This window comes from Rhincodon typus, chromosome 19 (assembly GCF_021869965.1).
Source record: "Rhincodon typus isolate 14 chromosome 19, sRhiTyp1.1, whole genome shotgun sequence".
NCBI classification, from domain to species: Eukaryota; Metazoa; Chordata; class Chondrichthyes; order Orectolobiformes; family Rhincodontidae; genus Rhincodon; species Rhincodon typus.
The window spans coordinates 10,075,280-10,090,716 of record NC_063350.1 but is presented as its reverse complement, the minus strand read 5'-3'; the positions used below and the strand labels follow the sequence as shown (position 1 = coordinate 10,090,716).

General features: G+C 41.8%; 1 protein-coding gene across 1 annotated transcript; it reads left to right on the top strand.

The window, feature by feature from the left end:
- The first annotated feature begins 3,206 nt into the window (after positions 1–3,206).
- Positions 3,207–13,554, top strand: pxmp4 (peroxisomal membrane protein 4). Its single transcript, XM_020514870.2, has 4 exons — positions 3,207–3,395; positions 7,798–7,860; positions 10,818–11,016; positions 13,067–13,554. The coding sequence occupies exons 1-4, from the start codon at positions 3,271–3,273 to the stop codon at positions 13,328–13,330; spliced, it is 651 nt and encodes a 216-aa protein (XP_020370459.1). The 5' UTR covers positions 3,207–3,270; the 3' UTR covers positions 13,331–13,554.
- The last annotated feature ends 1,883 nt before the right edge of the window (positions 13,555–15,437 follow it).

Here is a 15,437-nt window from a genome sequence, read left to right as displayed (position 1 = left end):
CTCAATGGGCTGAATGGCCTACTTCTGCTCTGACATCATATTGTCTTAACTCTGGTTCTTTGGTCAATCATGATCCTGAAAGAGGCAACTTTCTACTTATGTACTCTGTTAAGACACTTCATGATTTTGAACACCTCCATTCAAACTCACCTTAACCTTCTGTGCTCCAAGGTTATGAACTGCCGCTCTGTCATCTGTTCACTGCTACCAGTTGGTCACAACTGTTGTTGGTAACTGTCTGGTACATCAGTACTTCTGGTTCATACTGTAGACATCCGCTCTCACTGCAATTTATTCTTTTTTCCCAATATGATGTCTGTACCCTTTTAACTGTTATGATCCCAGCTGATACTATTAAGGGACAAGTCAGGTCTTGTATAGACACTAAGTCTGAGTGACTGAGTGACTCAAAGCTTGGGTTATAAAATCTTTACAAGTTGTAAAGATTTTAATCATCATGTGTTTCAGGACCTGCTAAAGACTGGTTTAGATTGGATGAATGAACGAGTGAGTGATAAGATTTGCTTTCAATGTAGTGAGAATATAGGGAGGAAAATCTATGGGAAGATAAGATAATAGGACAGGAGTGAATCTTGGATAGAGATGGACTCCTAAGAGTTACAATTTGTTGAGGGGGAAAGCTACCGAAAGAGAATGGAGTCACAGAGTTGTACAGCATGGAAACAGATCCTTTAGTCCAAATATCCTAAATTAATCCAGTCCCAATTGCCAACATTTAGCCCATCTCCCTCTAAACCCTTCCTATTCATATACCCATCCAGATGCCTTTTTAAATGTTGTAATTGTACCAGCCTCCACCACTTCCTCTGGCAGCTCATTCCATATGCACACCACCCTATGCATGAAAAAGTTGCCTCTTAGGTCCATTCTAAATCTTTCCCCTCTCACCTTAAACCTATGCCCTCTAGTTTTGGATTCCCCCACCCTGGAGAAAAGACCTTGGCTATTCACCCTATCCATGCCACTCATGATTTTATAAACCTCCATAAGGTCACCCCTCAGCCTCATACACTCCAGGGAAAATAGACCCACCTATTCAGCTTCTCCCTATAGCTCAAACCCATTCTTGTAAATCTTTTCTGAACCCTTTCAAGTTTAACAACATCCTTCCTATAGCAGGGAGACCAGAATTGAACACACTATTCCAAAAGTGGCCTAACCAATGTCCTGTACAGCTGCAACATGACTTCCCAACTCTTGTACTCAATGCACTGACCAATAAGCTTTTTGGAGACAACTGCAGTGATGAAACCAAGGTGGTGAATTCACTTAAAGACATAGGAGGTATTAAGAACAAGAACACTGATCAACGAGAAGAATTACAAATGAAATTGTTGCTGAAAGTTGTAACCTTTTTTTATCTTGCAAAACTAAGATAAACTAAAACTAAAGAAGTGAAAGAAAAATACTTTCATTGCCCCTGAATGGTGTACAGAGAGAATTAGGATATAATAGTTCAACCGTTAAACTGTAATGACTGATAGCAATGAAAAATGTGGGCAAAATCAACAGTAAAATAACTTGCATTCATAAAGCACCTTCCACAACCTCAGGTTGTGTGGTTGTAATGGAGGGAGAGATGATAACCAATTTGCATAAAGTGCAAATTGAAACATGATAATCATCAGAGTGCAGGGGTAGTTCATAGCTCTCCCACTAGCTGTACTCAAGGTAGTAATTCTTGGATTCAAATCCTACTCCAGAACCTGTTGCATATGAAAGAATCCAAATCAGGGTGCCGATCTCAGCCTGGGTAAGTGGAGACAATTAGCTGCAGAAACAGCATCTAGCTTTAAAACCACCTGCCGAGTCAAAAAAAAACTGCTATGAAAATGATTAGCCAGCATTTGTGGTAACCCCATGTGACATAGGAAAGATTGAAAGGGGAACCACATAAGCACAAATTGAATTTTTTTCATTTTTAGAAAGTATCATATCCTTAACAATAAAATGTTAACAAAATAATTATACTTTTGAAAAACAAGAAATGCATCAACTGATTGCACAAGCACTAGGGAACACAAATGTGAGAGCAATAGATAAGTGGGGAGATCTGAGAAAGCACATTTTAGCTCAATGATATTAGAATCATAGAATCCCTTGCATGTGGAAGCAGGTCATTTAGCCCATCGCGTCCACAGCTACGCTCCAAAGAGCATTCCATCCAGGCTCACTCCTATCCCTCTAACCCTGCACTTCCCAGGCTAATTCACCTAATCTACACATCTTCAGACTGTGGGAGGAAACTGCACCACATTGTTTCTATGCTTGCTTAAAACATGCACCATTCTGTAACGTTTTTCAGCTTGATATAATCCCTACAGTGGGGAAGAAGGCCATTCAGCTCATTGGGTCCACACCAACCCTCTGAAGAGCATCCCACCCAGACCCATTTCCCTACCCTATATTTCCCATGGCACATTCACCTAACCTGCACATCCCTGGTCACCATAGGCAACTGAGCATGGCCAATCCACCTAACCTACTCATCTTTGGACTGGGGGAGGAAACTGGAGCAAACCCATACAGACATGGGGTGAATGTGCAAACAGTCACCTGAGAGTGGGATTGAAACCGGGTTCCTGGCACTGTGAGGCAGTAGTGCTAACAGTTGAGCCACTGTGCTGTCTGCAGTGAGTGGTAATGATCTTTAGTACTTGCTGCCTATGAAGCAGAGATAGATGACTGATTTCAAGGAGCAACGAGACAGTTGATGAGTTTGCAGGGCCACATAGATGGAGTAGGGAAATGGGACTGAATGGATTGTTGTGCAAAGAGCCAGAATGCATTTGAGGGGCTGCATGGCCTCTTTCCTCATCATTATGACTTAAGATGCAAAAGGGATTGTCCACCCTATGTTCCTGGAGGTGTCATCAGGTGATCTCCTGCCACTAATGATCCCGAACTTCTGTAATGTCCATCTCTATGGCAAACAGCCTTCCACACCATCTTTCTGACATTTTTTTTACTCACAACAAATGATCAAAGGTGCTGAAAATAAAAAAAAACTAAATACTCCACCCTCTATCATTTTTCACCCTAGTTGTTTTGTTTATTTTTTGCAGCAGTATGCTGAAAATATGTTTTCTGTTGTTGTTGTAAGTTCACCAAACCCACAGGGGTCTAGGATTGTCCGGGGAAGTGGAGGAGGGGGAACCTTTGTTCCGGGGCTTCTGAGTTCCAGTCGGAGCGGTTCAGCGGCCGGACCCCCGGATTGTCGGTCCGTCTCCGTTGTCGGTCCGCCGAGGAATGGGGCGGGAGGAATGGCGGCGGCGGTTGCTGATGTTGGTGCTGCAGGCGGTGAACCGGCTTCTGCGGCAGCGGCGGCTTCACGGGGCCCTGGCGGCCGTCAAGGGATTCCGCAATGGGGTCGTGTGAGTGCGGGGGCCGGGCCGCTGGAGTTAGGGCAGCAGGGACTTGCGTTTACATAGCGCCCCTCGCAACCACTGGCCGCCTCAGTGAGCTCTCTGACCTCCCCCAGATCACTTTTTTTTTTATTTTTGGTTCCCCACCGCGACCCCCATTTGGAGAAAGTGGTCACGACCCCCCATGGGTGAAATCTGAGGGTTGTGTGGGGGTGGGGGTGGGGATCCTCTGTTAGTGAGGTCCTGTCTCTTGGTGCAGGACACAGAGGTTAGAACTCAGTCAGAGCTCACTTAGAGGCCTTTGCTGCCTTGTGGACCTCACAACTTCAAAATATTAGCTCATGACCCCCGCCCTTTTGTGACTTTGTAAAGTCTTGCCATAGAATTGGTGATATTCTCCTTAAGAATTTTCACCCTGAGGGTGGTGGGTGTCTGGAATTCAAGCCCTGGTTCAGTCGTGGCAGAAACCCTCAACTTGAGCTGAACCTGAAGTGCTATAACTTCGAAAGGCTATGGACTATGTCCTGGAAGATGGGATTAGAATGGGCAGCATTTTTCATGGGCTAAATGGCCTTTTCTGTGGTTCTTTGCATCTTCCTGATGAAGTCTCTCTGTTTGTTCCAGAAGTGAGTCTTGTCCATTTTAGTCAGTCACGATCTCATGTCAGCTTGCAATCACTGTTGTAACAGGAAAAGTGGCAGCTAATTTGCACTCAGTAATAATCAGCAATGTGATAATAACCAGGTTATCTATCTTTGTGATACGGTTCAGGGGTGAATATTGGCCAGTACACCAAGGAAAATTGCTCTACTGTTCAAAATAATGCCCCACTCACCCAAAAGGCCAGATAGGTCTTCGGGTTAGCATTTCATCTTAAAGATGGTGCCTTCGTCATTGAAATGAGTGGTCCCTCAGTACAGTGTTGGAGAATCATCCTGATTTTGGTGCTGTAGCCCTGGAAAGGGACTTTAGCCTGTGATCCAAAGGTAGGTATGCTACTGTCTGAACCAAGACTGGCCCATTCAATCAAAAATACACACTGAAAGGATGTTAGTATGGATAACTGTATGTAGATGGCACATAGGGGAGGAAGAGTAAGCAAGGAAGAGGTTTTAAAGATTGGCATTCCCAGAGAACGTGAACAAGATGTTTGATGGGGAGAGACGCACATCCTGGGTTTCCTAAGTTTTGCTTATGCCCCTACTAGCTTAACATTGTCTGGCAATCAAACACCTGTTCGACTTAGTAGACAAATGCGTTGCAATAAATGCAATTGAGACACTGGACTGTATGTTTGTTCATAAATCAAGTATAAATAGCTTTGTTAAACGTAGCATTGTTTTGGAAGGATTATTTATGATGAATTGGTTTGAGCTCTGGTTTCTCCATTGGTATTTGGGTTGTCATAGCAATGGTTGTTAGATTAACAGACTGAATTTATTTTACTTATTGAAGCCTGTGACTCGAAGAATATGCTGTGGCAGAGTTCTGTAATGCTTTTGAAGAATATGTGCTCATCTGAGGAAACCACACCAGCTGCAAGCTTGCCTGATTGAATTTGGGATGTTGTGGATAAATTACCCCAAGGCTATCTTTAATTTGAATACCTTTTAAGAAATTTCACAGACAATCAAATGCTGAATGAAATATTTCAACTTTATTGCAAGTAGCAACCAAAATAAGACCTCTCAAGTGATCAAATTAAACCTCACAACCCAGCTTAGCTATTACCTGATTAATGGTGGAATTCAGCTACGATTCCAACAAACAGTGACTATCGCTGGATCTGTTCAGGTTCTGATCTTTGTGCAGTGTTGTTCACTAAAGTTCTGCTGCTGAAGAGTACAAAAGCTGAATCCTTACAGGATCTTTCGTCTTGTTGAGTTTGTAGAGTGACATTATTTATGTCACTTTCGGAGCCATGAAGTCTGTAGCTTGCCTTTTTATCAGGAGTAAAAGCCAACTGCTCTCAACTTAGCTTCTCTGTTACTGTTTTAAATCAACCTATTCAGAACAGATAGCTCCTGGTCCAGAGGTAGGGGCAGTGCCACTGCAATAGGTTCTTATGGTGCTGTGGTATTATCCCTACCTTTGGTCCAGGAACCGTCTGTTCGAAGCATAGCCTACCCTGCCATTAGCTCCTTACATTTTTCTGCAGGGCAATCTTTTGTCCTTGTGGTATAAGGCAACCAGTTACCAAGCAGTTGTTAAAAGATTTGCCTATGTAGCTTCAATGACTGCTTTTCCCAGCATTGTTAATTAGTGTATGGCTTTTAATTTTTTTTTGTCCCTTTATATCAGGAAACAGTTTATTCCAGAAAGAATTATTGATGATTCTTTCAATCTGTGAACAGTTATTAAAGTTCCGAAGTTTACATAGTCACAGGTATCTTCTATATTCAGGTTTCAGGTGTGGCACATGATGGAAACTTAAAAACCATGTTGTAACTACTCAGCTTTTTTGTTAGTATATAGTTCTGTATTCCGGAGGAGAGTTTACACCTCTGACAGTGTTTTGAGGTTTCAAAAGGCTTCTAAATCAATCATGCAAAAAAAAGCAATAAAATCATTCTAAAGAAAAGTCATGGCAGATGTGAAACATTAACTCTGTTTCTCTCTCCACAGATGCTACCAGACCAGTTGTGTTTCTCCAGCATTCTCTGTGTTTGTTCTAAATTGATCAGTTTAGTTTAGCCAGTTTTCGCTCAAGTTGATAATGCTTGAGCGACATGAATACAGAGTTTGGACAGACACTGCATTGTGGGTATTGGCATCTTTCAGATGAGATGCTAACCTGCAAGCACGCTTAGCTTCTCACGCGGCCTTAAAAGATCGCCTAGGTAGCATTTGAACAAAAACAAGGGAGTTCTACCTGCTGTCCTGTTCCAATATTTATCCCTAAACCATTGTCACAAAAATTGGATATCTGATGATCACATTGCTGGTGGTTTGTATATGGAATGAACTGCCAGAGGAAGTGGTAGATACATGTACAGTGACAACATTCAAAAGACATTTGGATAAGTACATGAATAGGAAAGGTTTAGAAGGATATTGGCCAAGTGCAGGCAAATGGGACTAGTTTAGTTTGGGAAACTTGGTCAGCATGGGCGAGTTGGTCTGAAATGTCTGTTTCCATGCTGTACAACTCTGTGACCATATTGCTATGTGTAAGAATTTGCTACTGTGTATCCTACCTTACAACCATGACTTCATTTCAAAAGTACTACCTCAGCTTTGGGATTTCTTTGAGTCATTAAAGGTGCTATATAAATGCAAGTTTCTTTTTCATTGGACTACCTGTAACCTTAAACTCTGAAGCTAGTGACAGGTAGCTCAAGGTGTGCTCTCCACACACAACTTAAATTCCAAAGGGTAGTAGAATCTGTAACATAATTGTGTAACTTCACTGAATGCAATAAAACTCATTTGTGTTGTTCATTATGTGTTATTAAGGAGCAGAACTGAAACCTGGATGTGCAGGAATGATATCTTCTCACCTTATCACCTTCTCAAGGGCAGCTGGGGACGGGCAATAAGTGCTGGCCAGCAAGCGATGCAAAAACATCCCACAAATGAATCAGAACAATTCCTAACAAGATGTACCTAAAAGCTAGTTCTTTAGTTGTAAAACAAGTGGAGCTCAAATACAGACAGCACATTTTCATTTACTAATCAGTCAGTGCTCGCCTTTGCCCATATTTTCCCTCCCATGCCAAAACCCCTCTCGTTTATGTCCTCTTAGTTGGATGTCAGTGTTACTGACAAATATCTAAAAGTAGAATTGGGCACAGCTGAAATGTTGGTGAGCATGTACAACCCCAAGTTTCAATAGAAAAAAGTTCAGATCTGATGTTAAGAATAAAATTTGTTTGTAACTTGCTGGAAGTTGGGCATAATGTTTGTATGTGTGAGAGAGAGAGACACCCCTCTTTGTTCTTCAGGGGAATCACAGGCTTAAGTAGTTCTCTCAAAAGATAGAACATAACAAACCTGCTTGGTCAGTGAGACCCCACTTCCATTTTGGTATTGGCTTTCATCTTTGTTTTCTTCTAGGGTTGGCCTCTGTGATTACGCTCCCCTTCTGCTTAATGTTGATCTTTTGCACAGGACAGAAGATCTAAGTTGTCCTGAGATTAGAAACTGGCGTCAGTCATGGGATTTCTGAGTTTGGCAGGGGAAAGAGATAATTCTGTGTGAAGAGGGTAGAGGTCTCCACAGCTGTAGCAGGGGGTTCTTTTGGATGGAGGTAGATGAAAATTAAGCCTGGACAATGAGTATCTTTTATAAATGCATTCTTGGGGAAATGGGTATTACCAGCTTTGTGGTAAAGACTCCAGAGTGGCTTGCAGATCTTGCCAGCTTTGTTTGTGCATATTGACTTGCATGCCTTTTTATCTTTTGTAACTAGGTATGGAGCCAAAATCCGAGCCCCACATGCATTTGTGATGACATTCCTCTTCAAAAGTGGAAGGTACGGCTGCTTGCATGCTGTCTATACGTTGTCATCGTTGCTACTTTGTCCATTTCCATTCAGAAAACTAAAACAGCTAGTAATTCGAAGGGATTTGGATTTTTTTCGGTTAAAAAAAATGTGAAGTTCATTTTCACTGTCAGCCATGGCTCAGTAACACTCTGAGTCAAAAGATCCTGTGTTCAAGTCCCGTTGTAGTACGTGAGAACTGAACAAGCTAGCAATCCCTGGTCATTACTGAGGGAGTGTTAAATCTGCCAGTCCTTCAGATGAAATGTTGAACTGAGATCCCATATACCCTCTCAGGAGGGTGGTAAAGATCTCATGCCAGTGATTTGGAGAAGAGTAAGGGAGTAAACCTTGATGTCCTGGGAGCACTTGTCCCTCAAACAACATCAGATCACTCTTATGGAAGCTTGCTATGTCTAAGTTGGCTGGTGTGTTTCCTGTGTTACAATGGACCCCTGGCTGTAAAGGTGATTTCAAACATTGTGTGGGTATGAAAGGCAGGTTTTTATTTTACTTCATTCAATCAGACCTTTCACTGTAGGAGTTGGGATGCCATGCGGAGGTTGTACAGGATGTTGTTGAGGCCCCTTCTGGAGTACTGTGCGCACTTCTGCTTGTCCAATTAAAGGAAGAATATTATTAAATTGGAAAGGGTTCAGAAAAGATTTACCAGGAGGTTGTTGCGAATGGAAGTTTTGAGATATAAAAAGTGACTGGAAAGACTGAGACTTTTTTAACTGGAGCGTAGGAGGTTGAGGGGTGACCTTATGTTTTTAAAATCATGAGGGGTGTCGATAAGGTGAATGATATGGGTCTTTTCCCTTGGGTGGGTGAGTTCAATACTAAGGGGCATATTTTTAAGGTGACAGGGGAAAAATTTAAAAAGGACATGAGAGACAACATTTTTTTACACGGAGTGGTTTGTATGTGGAATGAACTGCTAGAGAAAGTGGGGTACAATTACATTTAAAAGACATTTGGATAAGTTCATGAAAAGGAAAAGTTTAGAGGGATATGGGCCAACTGCAGGCAGGTGGGACTAGTTCAGTTTGGGAACATGGTCGGTGTGGATTGGTTGGACTGGAGGGTCTGTTTCTGTGCTGCATGACTCTGTGAATAAGTTGGCTGGTGTGTTTCCTGTGTCACAATAGAACCCTGGCTGTAAGGTGATCACAAAACATCCTATAGGTATGAAAGGCAACTTTTTCACACAGTTCTGTTAGTGAGGGTGTTCCAAGATTTTGACCAGCGAAAATGAAGGAATGGTGATATGGTTCCAAGTCAGGTTGGTGTGTGACTTGGAAGAGAACATGCAGGTGATGTGTTATGAATATGGTAAAAATGGATTATCAATTTTCAACTTCCGTCATCTAATTTTTAATGCCTGAGATATTTCATGTAGTAAAATGGTTTTAGATAATCCAACCACAGTTTGAGCCTGTTCATGAGACCATCAATAAACAAGACTTAATCTGAACTGAAATTAACAGGTCATCAAATGATTGAAATCAGACAATCAGCTTTGTATCTCCTGTTTGATTTACACCTCTGTGGAAATTTCACATATCAGATGAAAGTCATTTGCAGAATATCAAGCTTGAGGGGGGAAACATCAAGCTCGACACAGCAACACAAAAGGAACTGTATTTCAGGTGACAGTTTGGTTAGGGAGAGAGGGAAGAAATGGATTTGTAATAGCAGAGGTGAAAGGCTTGTTTTCTCTCTCAGCCTCTTGAGAAACAGCAACCTGTGATAAAGCAAATTGAAGAAACATCCATTCGCCAAGAACTCAAGGATACCTACAAATTTTGCCACTGCTGAGGACACAAGGATATCTGTCACAGGTTTGGAAGCTGAGTTGGTGCAGTGGCGATGGTACACGCTGCTGCCACAGTGCATCAGTGGCGCAGGGAATGAGCATTCAAGGTATTAGATGGTAGTCAACCAGGCCGTTTTGACCTGGATGATATTGAAATTCTTGAGTGTTGTTGGAGCCACACTCATTCAGGCAAGTGGAAAGTATTCTGTCACACTCCTGATTTGTACCTTGTAGATGGTGCAATGATTTTGGGGAGACAGAAAATGAGTTACTTGCTGCAAAATCTCAGCCTCTGACCTGCTTTTGTAGCAACTGTGTATAAGTTTACCCTGGATGACTGGTGAAGTTCTGTTTCTGGTTAATGGTAACCCCATGATGTTCATAGCTGGGGGGTGGCAGAGTTTAGTGATGGTAATGCCTTGAATGTCTAGGGAAAATGATTGTTGAAGATAGTCATTGCCCAGCACTTGTATGCTGCACACGTTACTTCCAGAGCTAGTTTTATTAATGTAACTCTTGCCAAGCCTCACCGTTGATCTTAAATGTTGAAGCTTCTTTGCACGAGTCCTGCACGGACACTGGCTGCACTCTGCACATTACTGACCATTGTTCCTTTTTTATTCTATCTGAGCGTAACCTGGAGGTTCCCCTTGGGCTGATTGCAAGTCAGATCAGCACCTGTAAGTTATCACACAAAATAATTTAAAGGTCCCACAAGCTTATGAAAACAGACTGTAAGAAACAAAAAATAGCAAATTGAATGGAATGTTGCTAGCGACCAGTTCGTTGGTTTCCTTTTTAAAAATAGTTGCCTTGAGATTCTTTATGACATACTGATGGGCCGTGTGGCATTTATAAGTTGCACTTGTATGGAGTGTCTGCATTTGTTGTCCTATTTTGAGCTTCAGGACCAATTCTCAATCCATTTTCAGGGCAGGAGTTGGGCCAGACCATATGCGAAGCAGCCAGTTGAAGAGCAGCTTAGATCTGGAATTGTCACTATCCTTTCAAAATTCTGGTACCAGATTAAATTCAGACGCAGGAAACTTGGCCAGCCGATGGGTTGGTGAAGCTTGATAAGGGGAGTAAGTGTTAGGATTATTTCTAATGATTATTTTGATGTGTTCAGTCTATTAGACAAACTGAAGGCCATCGGACAAGCCACGTACACTCATTCCCGAAACCTGGCCATATTCGTCTTCCTCTACAAGGGGCTGCTGGCTGCACAGCAGTGGCTGCAGGGTGAGAAGGTGCAGTTTCACTCGTTCTTGGCAGCTTGTGTCGGGGGCTGGTTTGTGTTTGGAGACAACAACCACATCAACAGCCAGGTAAAAGGGAAAAGAGATCTTTGCTTCGATGTTTTCTACCTGTATCTGTAGAAATGAGGAGGATAGGGTTTGTGCTTGAAAGTTTTACTTCGGAACTGAAGAACATAGGAACAGGGGAGCCATTCAACCCTTTGAGTCTGCTCTGCCATTCAATATCATGGTTGACTGATCACTTCAATGCTTCTCACCCTCACTCTCCCCTTAAGCTTTTACACTATTGATAATCAAACATTTATCAACCTCTACTTTTTAAGTTTACTCACACTGAGGTTTCACAGCCCTCTGGAGTAGAGCATTCCAAAGATTCACTATCATCTGAGTAACAAAAAAAAAACTATCCCCATCTCAGTACAAAGTGGCATGCCCTTATTTTTAAATTGTGTCTCCTGATTCTAGACTCACCAGCCAGGGGAAACATCTAACCTGCATCTATCCTGTCTGTCCCTTTCAGTATTTTGCAAAATTCAATGTGATCATGCCTCATCCTTTGAAACTACAGGCCCAGTTTACCAAATCTGTTTTTCATGGGACAGTCCCGTTGTCCCCTGAAAACGTTTGGTGAACCTTCGTTGCTCTCCCTCCATGCCAATGTTGTGTTTTCTGAGATAAAGAAACCAAAGCTGCATACAGTATTTCATGTGCAATCTAACCAAGCTCCTACACAATTGAAGAAAGATTTCACTTCTGCTGTACTCATCCTCTTGCAATAAAGGCTAACATTCCATAAGTTTGCTTGTAGCTTGTTGCACCTTTATGTTAGCCTCCAGTGACTTATTGACACGGACACCCTTTGTACATCTACACTTTCCAACCTCTCAATATTTAAGAAATATTCTGCCCATTTGTTCTGACTAAAGTAGATAACTTCATGTTTTTCCACCTTATATTCTACTTGCTAGGCTCTCGCCCAATCACCTAAGCTTGTCCAAATTGTCCTGAAACCGTTTAACATACTCCTTGGGATTCACGTTCCTGTGTGGCTTTCCAAATTTGGAAATATTACATTTAATCCCATGTCTGGATCACGGATATATATCGTGAACAGCTGGGGCCCATGTTCTGAGCCAAGCAGTACCCCTTTATTCACGGCCTGTCATTGTGGTTTATTCCTATTGTCTGTTTTCTGTTTGTCAACCAGCTCTGAATCAAAACACTATTGTATCTTATTTACTTGCTTTTCATTCCTTTTTCCCTAAAGGTGACGTTTTCCGCTACCAGCTGTGGCATCTCATCCAATTCTTCAATTATATCATAATGATTAACCATACAGGGTTATTCTTTATGTAATGTATAAAGTATTTTTATTCGTATATATAAAATTAATATCTTGGCCAATATTTATACCTCAACTAATCTCATTAAAAGCAAAGTATCTGGTCATGGCTATTTATGAGAGCTTGCTGTGTGCAAGTTGACTGGTGTGTTACCTTATTGCTGCAGTGGCTACATATTTTAAAAATAACTTCATTGGGTGTAAAGTAGTGTTATATAAATACAAGTCTATCTTAATGGTTTAACCAGTGCTGCCATTACTGTTGATAGGCTTTACTTGTTATTTATATGTATTTTTTGTTTAATTTTTATATTAAGATATAATGTAGAAGATATGCCTCAGAACTTTAGGACCAGTTGGATAATTTCATGATTACTGAAACCGTGGCCCTTGGATCACAGTGCCTGAAAATCTGTTGAGGACCTGAGAGATGGATGCTAAATCTTAGACAGCCTTCAATTTTTTTTGTTTTCTTCTGTCAGTGGGGGAACTGTTGGTGTTGCACTGTTGTACAACACTCCATCCATTCAGTAGACTCTTGTCTGGGTGCTTTTGGATTTGATATTGAAATTGTATAACCCTGGTTAAATGTTCTGCCCAGCAGGTGTGATTACAGCAGCATCTTTGCTTTTCTCTCAAAATTAACTCACTTTTGCGGTCTCCAAAGTGTGGCTAAATTCAAGCGCCCCCCCATGTCTGTTGTAACCTACTTGTCTTTTTGATAGCCATCACCCTGTAACTTTTCCTTTTGTCTATGTAACTTCTGTTTCACCACAGATAAACATGTACCTGCTGTCCCGAGTTCTGTTTGCTCTTTCACGACTGGCCGTTGAGAAAGGTTACATCCCTGAGACAAAGCGAGACCCTTTCCCGCTCTTCGCCATGTTGGTGTGGGGTGTTGTCCTGTGGCTGTTCGTGTACCATCCGCACACACTGCAACCATCGCTTCAGTCCTCCATGACCTACCTCTATGAAGATAGCAATATCTGGCATGATATATCGGACTTTCTCATTTATAACAAAAGGAGCACTGACAAATGAGTGGACTTCTGTTTTGAGGAAAGCAACATTTTAGCAGGATGATATTTCTGTTAATTTTCTCCTCTGTCCTGAAGATGCCATTTGGTGTAAGTGATTTAACAACAGGTTTGACCCATCGGCTAGCAGGAGTCCCTGACAGCCGGATATATGCGTGTAATTTTGGAAGCACTCAGTCTGTATGTAAAAAACATTTGTCCCTCAAAAAGTGAATGAAGCACAATGAACTTCCTTGTCCTTGATTTAATATGGTTGCTGCTGGAGGATTTCATCTAGCCTGGTAACCGTTGCTGCTGTGTTTGAGCAAGAGTTGTGGCTTAGGTTCATTTCCAACATCTTGACTCTCATTAACACTGCTTTACAAATCAGTCATCACTAACTGTGATCACTAGATCAGATGGGCTTACTGTTATTTTTGTTTATCTCCAAATCCATCTTGGAACACTTAGGCCTATCAGACGTTGACAAGTTGATGGGGTGGGGAGAGTGTAGAACAACCTCATTGGGCCCACAAACCTGCTGCTGTTTAAAACAGCTGAGCCTTTTGTCATTTAGAAGAGACAAAACTGCCCACTTCACTGAAGAAGTAGCAAGAGCAAATTGATTACCAGCTAGTGCATTAATCCTTGTAATCTATGCAGGGCTTTTGTCTAAATGCAGCATAACTTCTGCTCCCTTATATGCTTGTCATTTAAATATACTGCCAGCATTCCATTCGCCTTTTTCTCTACCTGAAGTAGCTGAAGTTCTAATGATCCATTGTAAACTTCAGTCTATTCATAACTGTGCCCTAACGTGCGCCAAGTCTTGTTCCCCTGTTAATCCTGCTGGTGACTGACCTGCATTGGCTTGGTCTTGATTTTAAAATTCTCATCCTAGTTTTCTAATCCTTCCAAGGCCTTATCCCTTCCTTTTTCTATAATCTCCTTCAGCCCGGAGCCCTCCAAAATATCTGTGCTTATCTAATTCTCCCCCCACCAAGCATGCTCAGTTTTAATCACTGTGTCATTGGTGGTTGAGCTTAGTTTCCCCGGTCCCAAGCTCTGCATTGTGCTCCCTTCCAACCTTTCCAACTCACTTGCTTCTTTTAGGATAGTTCCATAAAAGCCTACTTCTTTGATCAAGGTTTAGATCATTAGACCTAATATCTCCTTATGTGGCTCAGCATCATGTTTTTTGTAATGCTTCTGTGAAGTGCCTAGGGAAGTTTTAAATGTTATAGGTCTTTAATTGATACTTAAAGTATCAGATATATTTATGTAGAAGTCAACTTTCTAACTTTACCATATATATGTGAGCAATAGTCAATCTCATTTAGAAATTGATGCCTGACATATAGCCAAAAAGTTAAAAATCTGAGTAATTGCAACTTGCCCACCATTGAAGTCAAACTATCCCCGAAGCGAGCCTAATTGATGGAATCATAGAACAGCACACCATGGGTGTTCAGCTGCTCGTGCCTGTGTACATCAATATGTACTGTCACGGCCAACCCCTCACTGGTGTATGCTGCGTCCAGCGCTCTAATGTGGCAAAGTTGCATAAAGAAGGAACAGCAGAACAACAGAAGATATCAAGGAAAGCAGGTAGTCAGGCAGATTTTAAAAAAAAACTTCCTGCTGAATGGAAAGTTAAGGACCTGATGCAGGGTCTTAGAATTGGAAACAGACATTTCTGGGGTTAAATTAGGAAACACATCTAGGCACAGTGGGGGGGTAGAATTTTTAAAATCTCTTTTACAAATGGCAATTAATGCTAAATGCATTGTTTGTCTGAGTTGAGATTGATGGATATGGGACAAAGAGCTGAGTTGCAGATCAATCAAGATCTAAATGAATGGCAGAACATGAACCAGGGGCTGATTGGCCAATTCCTGTTCTTACAAATGCGTACATCACTCCTCATTTTTAATCCAGCCTCCGTTTTATGATTCAGAGATAGTAGGAACTGCAGATGCTGGAGAATCTGAGACAACAAGGTGCAGGGCTGGATGAACACAGCAGGCCAAGCAGCATCATAGGAGCAGAGAGGCTGACGTTTCGGGCCTAGACCCTTCATCAGAAAAGGGGGAGGGGAAGGGGGTTTTGAAATAAATAGGGAGAGAGTGGGA